Source organism: Lethenteron reissneri, chromosome 21, assembly GCF_015708825.2.
Source record: "Lethenteron reissneri isolate LAM-NWPU_2019-01 chromosome 21, ASM1570882v1, whole genome shotgun sequence".
Classification (NCBI taxonomy): Eukaryota; Metazoa; Chordata; class Hyperoartia; order Petromyzontiformes; family Petromyzontidae; genus Lethenteron; species Lethenteron reissneri.
In genome coordinates, this window is record NC_083799.1 from 7301942 (window position 1) to 7324872 (window position 22931).

At 42.9% G+C, this 22931-nt stretch overlaps 1 protein-coding gene across 1 annotated transcript in view; it reads left to right on the top strand.

Moving 5' to 3' along the window:
- The window catches only part of LOC133344936 (thrombospondin type-1 domain-containing protein 7B-like), a 381310-nt gene that overhangs the window by 168479 nt on the left and 189900 nt on the right, over positions 1–22931 (top strand). Inside the window, 2 exon segments of the mRNA XM_061555265.1 lie at positions 10188–10890; positions 12499–12750. Coding sequence (XP_061411249.1) covers positions 10188–10890; positions 12499–12750 — 955 coding nt within the window.

Sequence of the window (22931 nt, forward strand, 5' to 3'; positions counted from 1 at the left end):
CCATTGTTAAAGAGCCAATTCTAGATCCAAATAGAGTAAAGTGCATTATGAGTTTTCGGTTTATACAATATCTAAACCCACACTGAATGTGTTTTTTTTTATTCCTGCAGCAAATTTGAACAATGCTCGTGTTACTTTTAATATCTTAAAGAAATGTATCCAACATTCATTTTAGGTTTCATGTTTGTTCATTCATTTATGAGTTTATTTAGCATGCAAGTCATGTTGTTGCCGTAGGTCACAGCTCAACAAAAGTATCATGGGTATAAACAAATATGCAGTATAGTGTATATCTTTAAACGTGTCTTTTTGAATAATATATATATTTTTTCGAATTACTTTGGCACTGTGATGTAAGTGCAGTCGATACGCATGAAGTATGAGCATCGACATTAAACAGTTCAGTGACTTCTTAGTGATGAGAAGGCTGATCTAGCTTGAGAAAGACTGTTGACAAAATATTACTTGTTTGCACCATTGTATAGTTTTGGTACGCGGTGCATCATGTAATATAATGCATATTTGGAGACCATTAATGTAAAAGTCAATCCTGGATTCTTCATTATCATCATCAGCCATGTTCAATCCACTGCTGATCAAGGTCTCGTCAAACTGCCACCAACCCTCACAGCATCTGCACATTGATTTCATCGCTCCATCTCCTTGGTGGTCATTATCTTGCACACCTTCCAGTCCTTTACTGCCAATATTTTATTATTCTTGACCATCAGCCATCATCCCTTCTAGCCATGTGTTCTACCCAAGCCCCCTCACTTTTATTAATAGATTCAATAATCTCATTAATATGAGGATGTTCTCTTATCCATGTAGTTTGTGAAATCTTACGTAATCAAATAGTTATGCAACGGCAGCTCTAGATACGTAATGCAACAGTAGCTCTGGATACCTAATGTATCACATATACTCTCTATTTTCCCACTTGCTATCTTCTCTGACTGTTTGCAACAACTTCAGGTTTCTGTACTTTTGGTTTTATTCTTGGATTACGGTCCCTTTCTTTTGCGCCGGGTGTAGGTGGATTTATAAAGTTAAATGATGATTTATATTTTGATTTGCCCACATCACATCAGAGGATCTCGAAAGCTAATCAGTATGTGCCTGGATAGTGGTATGAGCTGCAGAGTGCACTGTACTGTGCTGCTGACCGCTGGGCTGCTGATAGCTGGGCTCCCATGTATTTGCTCTCTGCCTTCACAACCCGCAGTGACCAGCACGGTGAAGTATGATCAAATAACCCCATGGTCTGTATGGCGCCTGGAGGCAATTGGATTGACAAAGGGCTGTTCAGGTACATACTGTTGTAGTTGGCCTGTAACCTCCCACTGCTGGACAAAGGCCTCTCTAAATTCACTCCATTCCTTTCGAGGGGAAGGGGAAACAGTATTTTAGAAGTTAGCGTATTTAACCGCTTGGCAAGGAACATGCATGCGTATATTCTCATTTCCCGGAATCGAAGGAAGTACATTGGATTTAGCAGAGGATTGGAGGAATCTTGGATTGGAAGCGGTTGTACAGTAGTTAGTGTGATGTGCTATGAAACCGAGGACCTTAGTTTGATTTCCAGCCATAGCTAACATCACTGGCAGGCAATATCAGAAACATTCCTGCCCTCCTCTCAGACAATTATGGTGAAGTATAGTAAAAAGAAAAAAAACATTACCAACATAGCATCCACGGTGGTGTGTAGCATATTATCGAAAAGGCTCGAATATTGCAACTCACTATTCTACAGGACGTCTGGAAAAAATAAGCTGCGTGTACAAAATTATTTGGTACGTGCCGTAACGAGTACTGCTCGCCAAGCTGCATTGGCCGCCGGTTGCTGAATGAATACATAGTAAGATCACACTCATTACACACAAATTAACCACAAAACCTTGCTGATCTCGTCAAGGAGCATAAACCATTACGCAAACTTCGGTCATCCTCACGGTGGCTTTTGGCTGTCCAACAAATGCAGTCACTGCATCGTGTGCTTTCAGATGTGCTTCTATGGCAATCTGAAATGTTCTTCCTTCTGATATTAGGAAGCCACGAGATCTATGCACTTTGAAATCTGGATTTAAAACGAATTTCTTTAGAACTACTGTTTGTGTTTAGCTTATACTCTTAGGTTTTTTTCCGGTCAAGTCACGTAGGTAAAATAATAATAAAATAAAATAATAATAATTAATGAAAATAACTCCATTAAATCACGACGTTTCGGAGGCAACACAAGTCTCCGTCTTCAGGTGGGACCGTCACAGCTAAATTTACTGTATCTAGTGAAGAGAAATCCAAGAGACAAGATCTTAAATACAAGTTAAGGGGAGGGGCTTATCCAAATGTGGCAGTCAGGGACTGGGAGGGTGGGGGGGCAGGGCTAGATGGAAAGGGGCAAGTGGAGAACCTCAACCGGGCTGCCACATCCAAAATAGCAGCACTATTAAACGCTGGGGATGTCCACACTCGGTAAAATAGACTAGTACCTGTCAAATAAGATGGTATAAATATGCGTAGTTAAATTGTTTTACATGGTTAATAACATCTTTCCAATGATTGCTCAATAGCTTGTTGTGCTTCCCCCGCACCTACGATTAGCACGGTTGGCTACATACGGTGCGGGAGAAGTTCAACATACATACATTGGTGAACTGGGAATGGCTAAAGGACTCTGGGAGCAGATGCCACGGTCTGTGATCTGTATGTGCAATGCCTCCGCGTGACAAAGCAGGTTCCTTAGGGAGAATACGTCAGGCCTCATGTACTTACCTTGCTTAACGAAGCAGCCAAGCCGTAATTATGCACTCACTCACCTGTCGCCTGGCACTCTGCGCGTATTGTAGCACAAATGAATTGCATACTCAATGGATAGTGTGCATGGCTTAGGGATGAGGGGGGGGGGAAGTATCCTGCCACTGTGTTAGGGATGGGAGAAGGGTTGAGTGGGGGCTATTTGTCCTGTTTTCCCACAGCCCCTCACCCGCATTACGGCCGTCAGTCACCTGCCAAACAAGCTCACTGGCATGGGATTTAAGAGATTCCCATGAGCCCACAAGCTCGCTGTGCATTTGTTATGGCGAGCAGTGTTTACAGTTACACTTTGACTTAACGTGAACTAAGTTTGTGAATGAGGGATATTGTAAGACGATATTTCATGCAACCTTACACCACCCACCCCGCCCCTGCTCCACCTCACACTGAGAAGAGCTCTTGACCTGTGGATTAGAGCACGGGAAGGGTAGAATTGGGAGGACATTGTGCTGGCACAGTGCGAAGGTGGCGATTTGCAGGTGGTTGACTGAGCGAGAGAGTGCGGCTCTGGTGCAACATTGATCATCCTGCTCATTGATCAGTCGCGTTTGCATAGTGTTGCACCGCACTTGGGAATAGGCTGCGATGATACACAACGGCTGCCTTGCACATATTGCTAATTCCGAACCCTCACCGCTGCTCCCCACCACCTCGTGAGACTTTGCCAATGCCGTCGAGTGTCCCCTTGCTGTGGCGGGGCTATAAGCCAGCAGTGATGGATGTTATGGATTCCACACGTTGCCCGCTGTAACCTTGAGTGCGAGCGACGCCACATCCCCAGCCCAAGCCCCGACCCATGCCCCAGCTGTGCCATGAACCGCCACCGCCCCCACCAGCACACCGTGACCACGCTGCAGTCACCACTCCACAAAGAAACTTGTTATCTCAGCAAATATCACTTCGCAACTCATGAAAGTGATAATTAATTAATTGATTTCATGCCCTGACAGGCGCAATATGCTTACGTATTCTTGGAAGTGTTGTGTATTGTCTTTTGAATGGCAGCACGCCTTAATTTGAAATGCCACCCGACAACAGATGTGAGTGCTCAGAAGGTACGTGTGCATGAAAACAATAACTCGGTTTGGGTGTTGTAATAGATGGCAAGACAAATATTTGCAGGTGCAGACATTATATTTCATTGTGAATATCAAGTGGGCACTCTTATGTGATGCTTAAGATGAAAAGGGCAAATGTAAACGTTTGGTTTCAGTAAAAGGAAACAATTACTTTATAAAAAAAAATTCAATTTTAAGTGTATTGGATTGAAAGGGCAGTTGTTGCTGATGTATGCGTGAGGGAAAGCGACGGTAGTTAGCGTTATTGCCAATTGTTATTTATCCAGGAATTCTTCACTGGGTCCCAAAACATTTTTTCAGGAGGGTCCTGCTGTAAGACGTTTAGTTAATACCATTAAGTAGTGTTTTTATGTAGCATGAACTTGGTGAAACCCCACGTTTAGGAGTGGTAATGAATTAAATGACAATTAACAAAATAATATCTACTTTGAACAGAATTTGATGATATTCAGTGGTTTATTTGGGGAGATAAAGCTGTCTCCTCTTGCATTTTTTATATATTTCGAATGGTTAATATAAACCTAGTATAACAGTGGTATAATATAAAATGTGTCTTGTTATTGAGCACAATTGGTGTGGGTGATATATAAATAGTGGAAGAGATGGTATATGTGATTTTGAGTTTTTTAAGCTGCTTCTCAGTTTTGGAGCTCCGGCTCTCCTAACTGGAGTAATATTATGTAGGTAGCCTAATGGAACATAGGTCAGATTTGCACGTAATTTTTATTTCTCCAGAACAATTTTCTTCTCAACAATGTTTATTGTCGAAACAATTACAAGTATTGTAGGGTAAAGCTCTACTACACAGCCTAGATGCTCAACAAACAGGTGAACTTAAGATAAAATGGTTTTGAGATGAAAGTGGTGCAAATATAATCATACGTGCTTTGATCATGTACAGGTGTGTTTTTTAATTCATCACGTTGAGGCTGGAAATTTTCGCTCATTTTCTAAACGTGGCTGCTTTTAAAAACCATGAAAAATATTTTAATTAGAATTCCAGATCAAACATCTCAGATCTCATCAGCGAGCAACTGCAGTGCTACTGAATTTACAAGTTCACCTGCTGTGCACATGTGCAGGTGTGTGTGTGTCAGTTCCTGGTGATTGGTGCTCCTGTCTCAGGTGCAAAGTCTTATCAAGAGGGCCACGTGTGTGTTTCTGGTGCTGCATAAAACATTATTTAAATCACTATGATTAAAAACGTGTAATGCTAATTGGGGGATACAGTACCATGTTTTAATTAATAACCAAATTACTGCCTCGTGCACATCTAAATTTATGCACTTTCAAGACATCATCAACATCTGGTTGGCCATGATTCTATGTTCTCAGTTATCCATGCCATGTCGTAAACCACATGCAATGAGTTAACACCTCCAATGATTTTATAATTACAAGAATATGGTTACTTATTAGAGAGTCTCCGCTTTTCATGGAGGATGTTAAAGGTATAATAAACCACAGACAACACTTGGATTTGGCCATGATATGTGATTTAAAATGTTTAACTTGAACTAGAATCCTGACAACGCAAGTTTAATTCTTGGCCACATAGCACGACAATATCGTGAATTGAAGACTGAACCAAGCCTAGGTTTCCCTGAGGTTGATGCAGCCTAAACATTGGTACCTGGTATGTCATACCAGGTATGATATGGCTAGGAACATGGAGGTCATTAAATTGGTAGCCAAAGGTGAACCATGCATGGATTATGTGTGGCACAATACTACTTTATGATTATGATAAAATAACAAGTGCTCGATATCAACATTCATGCCCCTAGTCTGTGCATCCGGTGATCGTATTTACCGCATATATCCCGAATACACATATAACCCGCAGACGCATATACCCCGCAAAAATAGCGTTTTGTATAAAACAAATTTCAGATAACCCGCACCTCCATATACCCCACATGCATTCATATCTTTAACGTCGTTACCGCAGCTTAATTCCATCATATTAATACGAAGTTTACATTTGTAATACATTCCACTATCAATTGTTAACATTAAAATAATAACGTGCAGAAAGAAAACAAACTAACCGGAAACGAGTGACCTTAAAACAGTAAATAAGTAACAAAAGTACATATCCAATAAATAATTAACACATAACTGGGAGATAAGCAAGTACAGCACTGGTGATTGCGCACTGCGCAGATAATAGCGGCACTCCGGTAACGTCGTTGCCTCGCCCTCCCACCTCTCCCTCCTCTCAGCTCTCCCGTCGCCACCGCAGATCTTGCTTTGCCCCACCCCCCAACCCCCTCTACCTCTCTCATCCCAGCTCTCCCGTCGCCAGTAAACAAAGTGCGCCCACTTTCGAACATTGTCGTTTTATTGTATAAACAATTCGACTAATTAAAAACGTGATACCATGTGCAATTTTAGTGTAAGTGGTTTATTCAGCAGTGCTTTAGTGAAAGGTAAGTTTTGATTTAATGCTTTCGTGACTGCCAGGGATTCATCGTCTTGGTTCTTTCGGTAAAGTCACGTAGAAGGGAAGTAATAAAATAATACAAATAAAACATAATAAAATAATTCTCACGACGTTTCGGCCACAACGCAAGCAGCCGTCCTCAGGTGAAAACCAGGTCTGTCGAGGTGACAGCGTTTGAATGAAACAGCACACGTGCTTGGAGCATATATATAAGCTGGGTTGGAAGGGGGGGGGAATGGCGCCTTGACAAAAGAATGTGCATATCAAGAGAAATTTAGCATATTTATGGGAAATGCAGGTATGTGATTAGTACTTCTTATGCCCGTGCATTATGCAGAATTAGCAGCATCAAAGGGAGGGGATAAAGGGAAGAAGTGTTAATAGTATGTAGCTGCAGTAACTAAAACCACCACGTAAACAACTAAAGTATAAACTACATAGTATCATCAGTATAGTAAATATACTCTACAATAAGCTGAGTTACTAACAGTAAGTAATACATTACAATTCTACGTCGTAAAAAATATATGCTTCCATCTAAACTTTTTTTTCCTCTTACATCACACGAGTCTACACCGTACTATATACTGCCATAGACAAACCCAACATTAAATTACATACTGTATTGCTATAAACCACCCTATACCTTATCCATTGTAATATTACACTATGTATTATTCTACCCACCCTAATGTATATCACACTGCTGTATATTCACTATACAATTACGATACTATATATTACTTTGTACATTGTATTAAGCATATACATTTTAATACTATTTGTTATTATACACTGTACCATTGACCGTCGTGTGAAAGATACTAAGAGGAAGCAACAAAATATGGCAATGGGAGAGTAGTGAGAGGAAAATTGCAGCGGAGCAAAGAATCCATTCCCTGCGGAGAATACAATGCCAGTGAGTGGAACGCGGTCTGAAAGTCACCGTCAGTCTCAAATTTCTCCATAAAAATGTTGGCTACAACCGGAGATAGGGGGGAGCCCATTGGGGTGCCCTCAGTTTGCTTGTAGAAAGTTCCATTCCAGGTGAAGTATGTATTGGTTAAGCAGTGTCTCACCAGGGGGGGTACCCCAGTATTCAGTCCTTGATGAACCAAGTCTTCAATGATTGCGATGGTGTCAGGTACAGGAACTTTGGTGAATAAGAAAACCACATCAAAACTGACAAGCAGGTCGTCTGGGGACAGGGAAATCCCCTTGATTGTCAATACAACGTCAGTAGAGTTTAGTACCGCAGAGGTGGTTTTTTCAGTGAAAGGCCATAGGATTTCAGACAAAAAACGAGCCAGTTTGTAGGTGGGGGAGTTGATAGTAGAGACAATGGGACGAAGAGGTCTATCTTCTTTATGTATCTTTGGCAAGCTGTATAATCTTGGTGGCCTGGCTGCAGAAGGTTTCAACGAGAACTGTTTGGTCTGATCAATTAATGCGGTTGAATCAGAAATGATTTTGTTGGTTTTAGAGACAAGGCTGTTGGTGTGGTCTCTTTTTATTTTTGTATAGCTGCCATCGTTGAGTAGTTCTTGAATTTTGTTGTTGTATTCTATTTTGTCCATGATGACAGTGGCATTGCCTTTGTCGGCTGAGAGGATGACAATGTCATCCCTCTTTTTTAATTAAGCTAATTCAAAATGCTCATCTTTGCTGATGTTGCTAGTAGGCATCTTAGCGTTTTTGAGGGTTGCAGAGATTTCAGATCTTGCTCCGTCTGCAGCAATGTGACTCAGGCCCTTGAGAGCTACATCTACTCGGACAATTATATCATTAACTGGTATGTGTCTAGGTGTGACTGCAAAGTTTAGTCTTTTAGCTAAAACGGATTTCAGACCCTCAGAAATAAAATTGTTACTGCGATTAATTACGACTTTGTTAACGTCTAGCTTTTCAATGTGTGGGTCCGGTCTCTAGTTTAAGAGGGGGTTGAATTTGGAAATCAAGTTGTCCTTACATTTGGTCGACATAGCGGCAGCTGAAGAGGCAGTCATTTTGTCTACATGTTCCCAATCCGATGAGGACATTGTTGCACTCAAAGATAAGTGTGATTTGTAGAGTGTCTTGTCTAACTGATCTAGATCGGTGTGCGTAAGTCTGATTTTCTCTGAGATAAGAGCTAAGCTAGTTCTAGACAGAATTCGTTTAGCATTAGAAGAAGTTACAGCAGCATAGAAGATGGATTCTGGCTTAGCAATCATTGGAAGGACGTAATAAACCATTTCGGATCTTAACTGATTGTGTTCACGTTTACAGTGACTTTCAGACCGCGTTCCACTCACTGGCATTGTATTCTCCGCAGGGAATGGATTCTTTGCTCCGCTGCAAGTTTCCTTTCACTACTCTCCCATTGACATATTTCGTTGCTTCCTCTTAGTATTTTTCACACGACGGTCAACGGTACAGTGTATAATAACAAATAGTATGAAAATGTATTTGCTTAATACAATGTACAAAGTAATATATAGTATCACAATTGTATAGTCAATATACAGCAGTGTGATATACATTAGGGTGGGTAGAATAATACATAGTGTAATATTGCAATGGTTTACAGCAATGCAGTATGTAATTTAATGTTGGGTTTGTCTATAGCAGTATATAGTACGGTGTAGACTCGTGTGATGTAAAAGAATAAAGTTTAGATGGAAGCATATTATATATTTCTTACGGCGTAGAATTGTAATGTATTACTTACTGTTAGTAACTCAGCTTATTGTAGAGTATATTTAGTATACTGATGATAGTATGTAGGTTATACTTTAGTTGTTCACGTGGTGGTTTTAGTTACTGCAGCTACATACTATTAACACTTCTTCCCTTTATTAATGCTACCCCTATCCCCTCCCTTTGATGCTGCTAATTCTGCATAATGCACGGGCATAAGTAGTACTAATCACATACCTGCATTTCCCATATCCCCTCCCTTTGATGCTGCTAATACTGCATAATGCACAGGCATAAGTAGTACTAATCACATACCTGCATTTGCCATAAATATGCTAAATTTCTCTTGATATGCACATTCTTTTGTCAAGGCGCCCTTTCCCCCCCTTCCAACCCAGCTTATATATATGCTCCAAGCACGTGTGCTGTTTCATTCAGACGCTGTCGCCTCGACAGACCTGGTTTTCACTTGATGACGGCTGCTTGCGTTGTGGCCGAAACGTCGTGAGAATTATTTTATAATGTTTTATTTTTATAATTTTATTATTTCCCTTCTACGTGACTTTACCGAAAGAACCAAGAAGATGAAAGGTAAGTGTTGCATAGTGGATAGTCCTACCATAAAAAAATGTAAACACATTCCTGCGGAGGGAGCTGGTAGGAACTTTGGGTTGCTCGGTCAATGGCCAGGGTCAACGGCGGCGTGGTGTCTTCCGCAAATATGGCCGACTGTGAGGGCGGGCACAAGCCGGCGTGAGTAGGTTAAATGTTGAGTTTTATAAGGACACCACGGGGTGACCAGCCCTTCCCTCCCCACCCAGCCCCACCCCACCCCACCCTCCCCACCCAGCCCCACCCTCCCCACCCAGCCCCCCCCCCACCCTCCTCTCCCAGCCCCACCCCATACAGCCCCATCCCTCCCATATTTGGATGCACGACGGATGGATGGACACAATAATCCCCTGTGGGCTGGTGTAACCAGGAGGTTCCTATCAGTACGAGTTATGACATGTCACACGTGTAAAATATTTTTGGGATATCCCGCACCTCCATATACCCCGCAGGGTCTTGTTTTGTTTGTAAAAAGTGGTATACCCCTCGGGTTATATGCGTGAAAATAGGTAAATGAAAGAGTTTGCATCATCGTCTTGTTGTTGTGTGGCTCACAGGCCCATGGGGGCAATGCGTGGCAAGACAGTGCGGGGCGCACGGGGTGCAGGGTCGTGCCGTGTGGTGCGCACATCCCACGGGCCGCGCCATCGTCTCCCCTTCGACTGCTGCCACCACCACCACTCTCAACACCACAACGTGCGACCCATCCACACGGCCCCCCCACAGACGCAGCTGTGTTCGCACGTGCACAGGGCGGCCTTGGCATGACACGTCCCTGCCCTGGGACACGGATACGACTGGCAGAACGGGCGAGCCAGGCGAATGTCGCCCCTTGCAGCAGCAGCAGCAAGAGCTGCCGGCCTTTTCCGCCGGCGAGTGTGATCCTGCTGCCGAGCCCGCTGGCTGCCGCCCAGCACCGGGAACGAGCTCAGGCGCCCAGGACGGCGGCCCCCTGGGCGGTGCGTGTGATACACGGCACGGCGGCAATTCCGGCGGTGCTGGCGGCGGCGAAGGTGCCGGTGCCGCATTACAGGATTCGTGCATCGTGAGCGGCTGGTCGACATGGGGGGCCTGCGGTGGCAGCAGCGGCGGCGCAGGGTCGGCGTGTGGCCCCGGCGGAACACGCTTGCGTGTCCGTCGCGTGTTGTTTCCGCCGTCGCATGGAGGTGCCGCGTGTGTGGAGCTGTCGGAATCACAGGCATGCACCGTGGCGGCCCCATGCCCTACTTCGGCACCGGGGGACCCTTTTTCCAACAGCCAGTATGAGCTTATTATGTATACACACAATCATTTGTTGTGCGCACGCTTTAATGTGGTTATTTTTCTTGTTGTTGGTGCGCGCGTGTGTCATACACATCCTTGACTACAAAGTCCACTGTCGTCTTGCTTTGACTGGCCTTTCTTGATTTGATGTGTTTTGAGTGTCAATTCCGTGGTGTGTTTCTTGTGCATTTCTGTGGTAAATGTGTTTCCTTCATTAGATGCCCAGGTGAATATCTCATGAAATAATGGTATCACACTCTTGGCATCTATTTAAATAGCAAGATTTATTTAGGTAAATTATTACATTAATATGTCAGACGGTTACAATTTCCTATAAATAAATGTAGCAAAAAGGTACAATTCTTAGTTTCTACCACGTGGATATAATATGCATCCCAATGCTTATTTATGTCTCGATAAGCCTAGGGCCTATTGTCAAACCGCAATCTCAGTCTTAATTGAAAGTCATTGTCTGCTTTGCATACCTCCCTAAATTACAAATAGCTACCTCTTATACCGATTAAATTGCATGCATATGCCAAGGACCTGTATGTGCATCCAATAATAATTTAAGCAATTGAATATTTGTCATCGTTAGGTTTCATTGGAATACTTGAGAATTTAAGAGCCAAACTGTCATATTTAGGATGCTAACAGCTGTCAAAATAATAGGCATGTAAAATGCACGATATTTAATTAAAATAAATTATTAATTAAAATCGCATTTTAGGTGGCTATGTTCATGTTTTATCTCGGATAATTGAGCAGACAACACTCAAAAAATAAGATCGAAAAATAAGAATACGAATCAGGTACAGTAATACAATTTTATAAATAAAAAGAGTTGATTCTGAAATGACATCCTGAACTCAAATGTGTCGATTTAGCAACATTTCTATATTTACGCGATCTTACCCAAAATACCTCGATTATGGATCAAATTGTGATAATTCAACAAATATTTGTGGGGATAAACAATTACATTCTAAAATAATATGGCACGTGGCAGTCTGATGAATTTCCAAATCAGCAGGAAAACTCTTGCATTATAGCTCATCCGACAGCCTGTATGCCAAAGATATGTTTGCTTTTTAACTCTTGGAGAGTTCTGCATTTGTATTCACTAGGTCATATATACATTACAGTACAAGGTACCATACATTTTAGTTCTAATGTCTAAACGCAATTGCATCTATAGACACTGCTCATCAGTTACCATAAATATGTATAGTCTGTGTGCTTAAGAGGTGTATACAAAGCCTGTCTGGAAAATAAGAATTTATGGAGTAAGGAAATATTCGTTAGTCATAGAAGACAGCAATAAATGTACGTAAAAAAATAATCTGTTTATTAATACATATTGTATTGAAGTAATATCCGCATACCATTCATGTATTCTGTGTACATGTTACTGGTGAATTATTTAAATTGCGCACATATATGTGCCTATATGCATGTGTGTATGTATGTATGTATACAAGTGTTAGTGTGCATGTACAAACCACATAGTGTGCACATCATAATACATGCACGCGCACATGCACAAGCAGCCTGTGCACATTCCACACACGTGTAAATTGTGGTCTCTACGTGCCTCCCGTCCAGGTACCGGCTGAGGGTGGGAGCCTGGAGTGAGTGCCTTCCAGTGTCCGAGTCCAGGATAGCACGGCGCTCCGTGCCACAGGTGCGGTGGGCTTTACAGGCATCGAGGAAGCGGCCACGGAGGAGCTCGGCGTCGTGGGGGCCCGAGGAGGCCGGCGGAGAGACCGATGAGGGGCAGGCGTGGGACGTGCGGCTTGGGGCTCACGCACGCGACCTGTCATGCTTGTCTCGCATGGGAGAGCACGTTGATCTCGTGTGAGTAATCAATTTCATTATTGCTTCAATTTCTTTCATTTGATATGCGTGCCAAGTGCAATGCTCTTACGAAGGTGCTGTTATTTCACATATGAGTATAGTCACTGGTGGAGCCAGTGGGGGGGGCGGGGGGTGGCACGTGCCCCCCAAATGATCCGATCGAAATCCCTAATTTTGATCGGATCATTGGGGTTTATTAGTAATAAATCGGCATTTTGCGACCCCCACTGCCACTGTGTAGCATATTATTATGTGCCAGGGACTCTATGAGATGATAGGACAATAGTCTGAGTCCATAATTGGCAATAAGTAACGGCAAAGCAGTTATAAGTGACTCACATTATTGTGCACAGTTGCGTATACAGTACACGACTTCGCTGAAAGGCATACCTTCAGCGAGCGCGATGCCGATCACACACAGTTCAAATTCGACCCTGGATCGATGGCTGCGCCATCGCCGCACACGCGTCGAATAAAAAGCAAGGGACAAGTCCTTACTTACTAACAACTCTATCATTTTTCATTGCTGGTGGGGTTGCCCCCCCTACCTGAAAATCCTGGCTCCGCCACTGAGTATAGTCTACCAGTTGGGGAGGGGGGGTTACTCTGTGATTTTAAACCAATTTAGCAATTTTCACATTTTGGACCGTGATGTCAGCACAAATGTCTTCCTCTTATTGCAAACAATGCCACGGGACATTTAATGTCACCGTCAAGAAAATAACGCGTGATCATGGTTAACACCCACAGTATTAGCCATGACAAGCACTGGGTTCAAACCGCACACCTCTGCAGCATAACAGCAAATGTCCCATGTCACCGCCTTCTCATCCCTACCGCAGCACGATTTGTTCTCTTTAAAGACCGTCTAGAAGTAGCGACACTGATTTATTGCTTGATACCGGTATTAACCACCTGGTTCCACCAGCCCACAGGGGATTATTGTGTCCGTCCATCCGTCGTGCATCCAAAAATGGGAGGGGTGGGGCTGGGTGGAGAGGGGAGGGTGAGGAGGGGCTGGGTGGGGACGGTGAGGAGGGGCTGGGTGGGGAGGGGAGGGTGGAGAGGGGTTGGGTGGGGAGGGAGGGGGGGCTGGGTGGGGAGGGGAGAGTGGGGAGGGTGGGGCTGGGTGGAGGTGGGAGGGGTGGGGCTGGGTGGGGAGGGGAGGGGCTGGTCACCCCGTGGTGCCCTTGTATAACTCAACGTTTAACCTACTCATGCCGGCTTGTGCCCGCCCTCACAGTCGGCCATATTTGCGGAATACACCATGCCGCTGTTGACCCTGGCCATTGACCGAGCAAACGCAACGTTCCTACCAGCTCCCTCCGCAGGAATGTGTTTCATTAATTGATCGATTTCTCTTATTTAAACCAGGTGGGAGCTCAGTGAGTTCAGGTACATTTTGTAATGGTAAAAAAGAACATAACTGTTTCGAACTACAGGACATTGAATGCAATTTAATGTATAGTCATTTAAAAACGTTGATGATATAACACGTGTGACTAACAAATGACATCGATTATCATCCTCACCTATCATTAAGCACGATAACAGGAGTGGTGTCAATAGAGACTTATCATCATTGTCATCAATTATCCAGAATTTTTTATCTCCGTTTTCTGAGAAAGATCACAGGCAATTAGAAGTCCAGTCCATGTTTTGCACACTCGAAATGAAGGACCTGGGTAGGTGCTCCAAATCGAGGGCAAACACATGTATTGTGGTCAATCTGTAAAATGCAACAGTACGTGTGTCACACACAGCAATCCTCAACCGAGTCACCATTAACCACGTGACTGGTGTACAAGTCCAGTTCATCAATAACAGTTTCTCTTAAACCCCATTCTACTACTGATAAACCATCTTTGTTTATGACAATAACCGTTGCACTTCACTATTCGAATATTACTTTAACCCTAAGCTGTACATTGAGGGAAAAAAAGTATTTGATCCCCTGCTGATTTTGTACGATTGCCCACTGACAAAGAAATTATCAGTCTATAATTTTAATGGTAGGTTTATTTGAACAGTGAGAGACAGAATAACAACAACAAAATCCAGAAAAACGCGTGTCAAAAATGTTATAAATTGATTTGCATTTTAATGAGGGAAATACGTATTTGACACCCTCAATCAGAAAGATGTCTGGCTCCCAGGTGTCTTTTATACAGGTAACGAACTGAGATTAGGAGCACACTCTTAAAGGGAGTGCTCCTAATCTCAGCTTGTTACCTGTATAAAATACACCTGTTCACAGAAGTAATCAATCAATCAGATTCCAAACTCTCCACCATGGCCAAGACCAAAGAGCTCTCCAAGGATGTCAGGGACAAGATTGTAGACCTACAGAAGGCTGGAATGGGCTACAAGACCTTCGCCAAGCAGCTTGGTGAGAAGGTGACAACAGTTGGTATCATTCGCAAATGAAAGAAACACAAAAGAACTGTCAATCTCCCTCGGACTGGGGTTCCATGCAAGATCTCACGTCGTGGAGTTGCAATGATCATGATAACAGTGAGGAATCAGTCCAGAACTACACGGGAGGATCGTGTCAATGATCTCAAGGCAGATGGGACCATAGTCACCAAGAAAACAGTTGGTAACACACTACGCCGTGAAGGACTGAAATCCTGCAGCGCCCGCAAGCTCCCCATGCTCAAGAAAGCACATATACATGCCCTATGAAGTTTGCCAATTAACATCTGAATGATTCAGAAGACAACTGGGTGAAAGTGTTGTGGTCAGATGAGAGCAAAATGGAGCTCTTTGGCATCAACTCAACTTGCTGTGTTTTGAGGAGGAGGAATGCTGCCTATGACCCCAATAACACCATCCCTACCGTCAAACATGGAGGTGGAAACATTATGCTTTGGGGGTGTTTTTCTGCTAAGGGGACAGGACAACTTCGCCGCATCAAAGGGACGATGGACGGGGTCATGTACCGTCAAATCTTGGGTGAGAACCTCCTTCCCTCAGCCAGGGCATTGAAAATGGGTCGTGGATGGGTATTCCAGCATGACAATGACCCAAAACACACGGCCAAGGCAACAAAGGAGTGGCTCAAGAAGAAGCACATTAAGGTCCTGGAGTGGCCTAGCCAGTCTTCAAACCTTAATCCCATAGAAAATCTGTGGAGGGAGCTGAAGGTTCGAGTTGCCAAACGTCAGCCTCGAACCCTTAATGACTTGGAGAAGATCTGCAAAGAGGAGTGTGAAAACATCCCTCCTGAGATGTGTGCAAACCTGGTGGCCAACTACAAGAAACGTCTCACCTCTGTGATTGCCAACAAGGGTTTGGCCACCAAGTACTAAGTAATGTTTTGCAGAGGGGTCAAATAATTTTCCCCTCATTAAAAGGCAAATCAATTTATAACATTTTTGACATACGTTTTTCTGGAATGTTTTCTTGTTATTCTGTCTCTCACTGTTCAAATAAACCTATCATTAAAATAATAGACTGATCATTTCTTTGTCAGTGGGCAAACGTACAAAATCAGCAGCGGATAAAATACTTTCTTCCCTCACTGTACATTGATGTACTGTACAGCACATACGGACTTTCACAAAACCACACTTTACTCCCTTGCTGAACGAGGAAATTATTAAAAGAGTGGACCATTCCTAATGTGCCACACATGGCTAATAATAATCAGCCACACCTCACGGATATTAGGAGTTGTGAGGACCACGTACAACAGTAATCCAATTGCCATGGCAGAGATATGTTAATGCAAATACATTATGATACTAGAAAACTAATGCATCATACTGAATGTACTTTTGGAAAATTAGTATTTACCTTTGCAGTTCTTACTCTTTGGTTATTTTGGTAAAGTCATGTAGACAGAAAAAATAATTAAATAATAGGATACGACGTTTCGATTGCAACACAAGCAATCATTTTCAGGTACAAATGAAAGAAAAAACCTAGTAAACTTAGAAATATAATGCAATACAATACAGAGTCGGCTAACATAAGTCAACACCCTACTTGGTTGATTATGTTCTTCCAAAGATTGCTAAATTTGAGAGAGAGACAAAACACAGACACGGAGACACATAGACAGACACATAAGCAGAGAGAGATAACACAGAGACACAGAGAGAGAGACACACACACGCATAGGCACACAGAGAAACAACACCTCTGTGTTCTGCGAACATAAACACATTTTTTTTTATCATACCTTGGATTTTGTAGCTTTACATGTGGTCTGGTTTTTGTAACCCGTTTTTAATAGGAGAGTGATTGAGGCATCATTCCATGATTGAAGTATGTTATTTACGTGAAAACATTAACATCACGGGACAATTTGAGGGATGGCAACGGAGTGGGGTGATCATGGCTGATTATGATGATGACATATGGTCTGAGCAATTAATGATAATTTGATGGACATGGCAAGGCCAGTAACATGTCACCCATTTCTATGCGTCTTCTATTTCAATTGTCATTCAGTGGTCAGTCTTGAACAATAGTAATGTATTGCTTCCTCCTGCCTGCATTACCATTCAGCATCATTGTTTTGTATTGTATTCGATGTTTTTGATGTCCTGGTCGATTCATTAGGTAGTACATTGTGCATTGTTTTAAATAACAAATAATGATACAGCTTGGATATATGAAGATGCACGGGAATGCAAGCACTCACTCTGTAAAAGGCAGCAGGTTATGTATGTATGTTGAACTTCTTTCTAACCATATGTAGCCAACCGCGCTAATCGGAGGTGCAGAGGAAGGACAACAATATTAAAAGCTATAAACCCTGCTATACTAGCTCATCATCAATACAAATATAAGAAGAAATGTAAACCCAATTGTGAAGAATAATGGCGTAGCAGTAGCAAAGGAATGGATGCATCCGAAGGGATGTGAACTGAGGAGATGGAGCAAGAGCATATGCTCGTTGGATTACTATATCACAAGATTGTGAGAGACGCCGGTGACTTGGGAAAGCCTTCATCCAGCAATGGATTGACCATGGCTGGCGATAACGAATATTTAACAGTTTATATGTGTCGGTATATTGTATATGTATGCATGTATGTTGCACTTCTTTCGCACTATACGTAGCCAACTGTGCTACTCAGAGGTGTGAAGTTGACTTGCGAGTTCTTTTTGGGAGTTGACTCGTAGTTTAGGACGTAATAAGCTGATGGACATGCAGCAGTGGAATTACATTGGTTCATGATGGTGTTAGAGTCATATTTATATCAGCCAGTCACGTCCATAATTTCTAACTCGTTACATTCCCACTAACATGCAATACTGTAAAGTATGTCATCGATCAATAAAAGTGTCATATGCATATACCGTTAAATACTTAATAATAACAAGAATGAATTATATTCCTTTGTTAATCCATTATTGGATGAAGGCCTACCCCATGTCGTAGGGGTTGTTTCAACCATACAATTCTGGGTAAGTGCCAGTTGAACGTGGGGTGGGATGGGGGTGGGAGAGGGTGTCAAGAGCTCTTTGAATATTACTCGACACTGATGTTCTCCATGTCTTGGAACTGAAGCCAAATACCAAGTTTGTAGCACAGTGCACTAACCACCGAGCCATTGCTCCATCCCGCAATGCAATCACCAAACATGCTCTATCCACTGCTGAATGAAGGCCTCTATAAGCCATCGCCATCTCTCACAGACTTGCGATTAAACAATCGATCTGAAACTTATTTCATTGCTCCATATCCATGGTGTACGGCTTCTTGAGCATGTTCGCTCGTCTGGCATCCCTGCTAGTGGCGTGTCCTGCCTAAGCCCACTCTTTTTTAACAGTAAAATCTGACGTTCGGAATATCCGCTTCCTCGTGCCTGCACTACCTTACAAAGATGCATGTGTAGAGTAATAGCGCCGGCTGGCGGACAGCTGCGGCAACTGTGGTGCACGGAGAGTACACACGCCGGTGAGGGTCTGTATGAGGTGTTGGCAGAGTAGAGGAACTGGGGTCAGGGTCACGGAGGACCCCATCTGGATGCCACTGGAACCTGCTAACGGGTTCGAGAAGGGAGGCGCGGTCAGGGCGGAGCCAGGTCGTGCAGGTAGCATAAACAGAGCCGAGTGCGGGAGCTCAGGGCTGCCAGTTCTGGGAGTGGACTCGTTTCGTCATTGCTGTCGTCTTGCCGCCTTCGGCACTGCCGTCTTCGGCACTGCCGTCTTCGCTAGATATTGAGCGGCCAGATAGTTGTTGGCTGTCTCGGTCAGCGCCATCCATGTCTCACGGTTTGGGTTGTGTTGAGGCTAGGCTAGGTGACTATGAGGAGTGCGAGGACAAACCTGTGAAGTGTGGACTTGTTAAATAAAGGTGCCTCCTGGAAACCCTTGTCTCCGAATCACATAAAGTTATACCATGTAGACATATACTGTATGTATAAGGTTTGGTGTTTCCCTCCACATTTAGAAACGTACATTTAGAGTATTTGTCGGCTATACATTTCTATGTGATGAGCCACTTAATTTGGCTATAATTTGTGGCCAAGTCGCTTTTGGTTGATAAAAAGCTATATAGCTCAGTGGGCCTTACCTGGTTAAATATAAAATAGTTTTGTTTATAATAAGGAGCCGTCCATAAATGACGTCACGCACCTAGATGGGGGGGTTCAGACATTTGTGACGATGTGTGACGAGGGGGGGGGGGGGTTAAGAAATGTGACGTCACATCAAAATGCACAACTTTAAATAACTATAGAATTGTTATAACAACACAAATTGATTAATTTTCATTATTAACTATTTGATTATTTTAATTTATTAAGGTCACCTTTTATTTATTTCATGAAGGAGCAAATTGCTTCTCCATGGGATAATGGAGAAGCATACATTTTAATGATTAATGATTGTTATTCAACATTTTGATTCTGATGATTCTACCAGGACTTTTCATTCTGTGGAATGAATACTGTATCTAAACATGCTAATCAGAGGTGCAGGGGAAGGACAACAAAAATAACACAAAAAGCAATTCTAGAGAAATGAGTTTTCAATCTAGATTTAAAAGTGCATAGCTCCAGTGGCTTCCTAATATCGGAAGGAAGAGCGTTCCAGATTGCCGCAGAAGCGCATCTAAAATGGCACGATGCGGTGACTGTCTTTGTTTGATGGCTAGCCAAAAGCCGCTACGAGGATGACTGGAGTTCGCCTGATGGCTTATCCTCCTTGACGAGATCAGAAAGGTATTGTGGTTCATCGTTGTGGCTGTAGATATGCTCGAGGCTAGTAATAGTAGTATAATAGACAAAAAGATTGATGGGGTGGTTGTCACTGTTTGGGAGGTGAGAAGGGGGTACTGAAACCGTTTAACTGTGGCTTGGATTCTTCAAGTTTGCCCTTAAGTGCTTGAGACTTCAAAAGCGCACCGTTTGATTTCAGCCTCGTAAAATCTGCACATGAGGCGAGTCGCGTATATTTTCCATGCAATTCATTTGCTGATTTACTGAAAAAGAGATATTTGAGGGCGTTTGCTGATTTTATTAGCATAGTTTATGAACTTCATTGCAACCGATAGACGTTTTAATGATTGCATTAATCATGCAAACAGGCCATCAAGAGTTATGCATCATAAACAGTGGGAGTTGCCTTTTTATTTTTATTCTGAATATGGGGTGAAGTCGGCTGGGGGAGGAGATGTCGTGAACATAAATTGGAAAATCCTGCATATTACATAAGTTAGACTCAAGATGATTTACATTGAGGGTTGGCATGAAAAAGCAAGGGTTGTATTGAGGGGGTTGGATGGTGGTCGATTATTTTGAGTTCCAGTATGGGTTTATAAATTCACAGAGGCACCATGCAGCACACGCTGATCATGGTGGTTGTGGTCAACCCGTGGCGACTTGGACTGACCAGAATTGAATGCAGGATTTGTAACATGTCTGGCTAGCATCTTTCTTCTGCCATACTGTGGTTTCTGCGTGGACGTCACCTCTCAGCTTGGTTAGAAGACAATCTTGCGCTGATGTTATTTTCAAATCCCTTCATGATGTAAATCACTGAAGGAACATCGGAATGGATGTAAAAATGAATATAATGTCACTGTAACATCGCTTTTCCATACTCAAGATATATTCATAACATTTATTTTGTTCAAGTATACCATTTAAGAGTTTATTTTATTTCATTAAAATGTTACTGCAAAACTCAGACATTTCATTTGGAGAAAAAAAAGCCAATACCACCAGGCTTATCTGGCAGTGAGCAGCGTTTAGCATTCCAGCCACATTGCTGTCTCTCCTGCGCATGCCGTGCATGTACACAAAAAAGAGAAAGGGGACAGCTCTGTTAGACAGTGTGAGCATGACGATGCTTTACAGCACACCATCCCGTGAGCTACCAATTTATTAGCCTCCAACCCACTACCTCCTCCTCCCCTCCCTCCCGTCGCTCGGTTCTCCAACCCCTCCTCTTGCTTCTTCGTGGCTCAAGGCATCCCTCTGCAGCATCCATTCCTCAAATGTATTTCTCCCCCCCCCTTCCCTGCCATCCCATTCCCTTTCCATCTTCTTCCCTCTATTTCACTCTTTTCTATTCCTCCCTCTATGCCTCCAGTCTGTGTATATGTGTGTGCACACATAATTTCTAAAGATCACACCCCGTGAACTAATTTCTAAAGTTTTTTTCAGAACCTGCCCTTCCCCACGGTGCCTTTTCATCTCTCTTCATTCTCTTTGGCACCTTTTCTGGCTTCTCCTCTCCCCTCCACCGTTCAATGACCTCCCTGACTTCTCCCCTCACTCTGCGTTGTCCTATCGTCTGGCCCATCATGTATGGATTTTGTCATCTGTGTTGACAGTGTTATGTTGAGGACGGCTGCTTGCGTTGTGGCCGAAACGTCGTGAGAATTTTTTCTTTTATAGTTTTATTTTTATTTTTTTATTATTTCCCTTCTACGTGACTTTACCGAAATAACCAAGAATATGAATCCATACAGTCACAAAAACTTTAAATCTAAAAATATGTTGAGGCTTCGATTTAAAGCTTTCGTGACTGCAGGGATTCATCTTCTTGGTTCTTTCGATAAAGTCACGTAGAAGGGAAGTAATAAAATAATAAAAATAAAACATAATAAAACAATTCTCACGACGTTTCGGCCACAACGCAAGCAGCCGTCCTCAGGTGAAAACCAGGTCTGTCGAAGCGACAGCGTTTGAATGAAACAGCACACGTGCTTGGAGCATATATATATATATAAGCTGGGTTGGAAGGGGGGAAAAGAGCGCCTTGACAAAAGAATAAGCATATCAAGAGGCATTTAACATATTTATGGGAAATGCAGGTATGTGATTAGTACTACTTATGCCCGTGCATTATGCACGATTAGCAGCATCAAAGGGAGGGGATATGGGAAATGCAGGTATGTGATTAGTACTACTTATGCCCGTGCATTATGCAGGATTAGCAACATCAAATGGAGGGGATGCCTTGAATAAAGGTGTCAGTTTTGTACCAGTTTAAAAGGTTAAAAACCTACTACTATATTTTTCCACTGGTAAAAGAGATCTCATAGTGTGAACACAATCAGTTAAGATCCGAAATGGTGTATTACGTCCTTCCAATGATTGCTAAGCCAGAATCCATCTTCTCGGTTGAAATTGTCTTTGTGTTTGTATATGTGGATCGCCTCATGAACGAATTTCTCATGGTAGCCAGATAGCTTGCAGAGAACCTCTGTCTTGGAGAAGTCAATATCATGTGAGCCCACTGAATTGTAACAGTGATCTGCCACGGCTGAGGTGTTTCGCCTACCGTGTTTCAAGTCTGCTTTATGTTCACTGATGCGGTCCGAGGCATGTCGTTTAGTTTCTCCAATGTAACTGCTACCACAGAGGAAACTTAGTTTGTAGACGCCAGGGTACTGTATGTCTGGGACCACATCTTTTAGAGACGGGACCAGATCACTGATTTTATGTACTGTGTTGAATCGGACCTGGATTTTGTGTTTTATCAGGATTTTGGAGATCTTTTTTGTGACCCCAGCAATGTAGGGTAAGGTGATGGTCTTGAAAGGCTCCTCAACAGGATCCTTCTTGATGGTTGGAGTGATGGCTTTGCGGATTGTGTAGTCGGAGTAACCATTAGCTTTAAGAGCTTGGTGTACGTGTTTGCATAATGCACGGGCATATGTAGTACTATTCACATACCTGCATTTCCCATATCCCCTCCCTTTGATGTTGCTA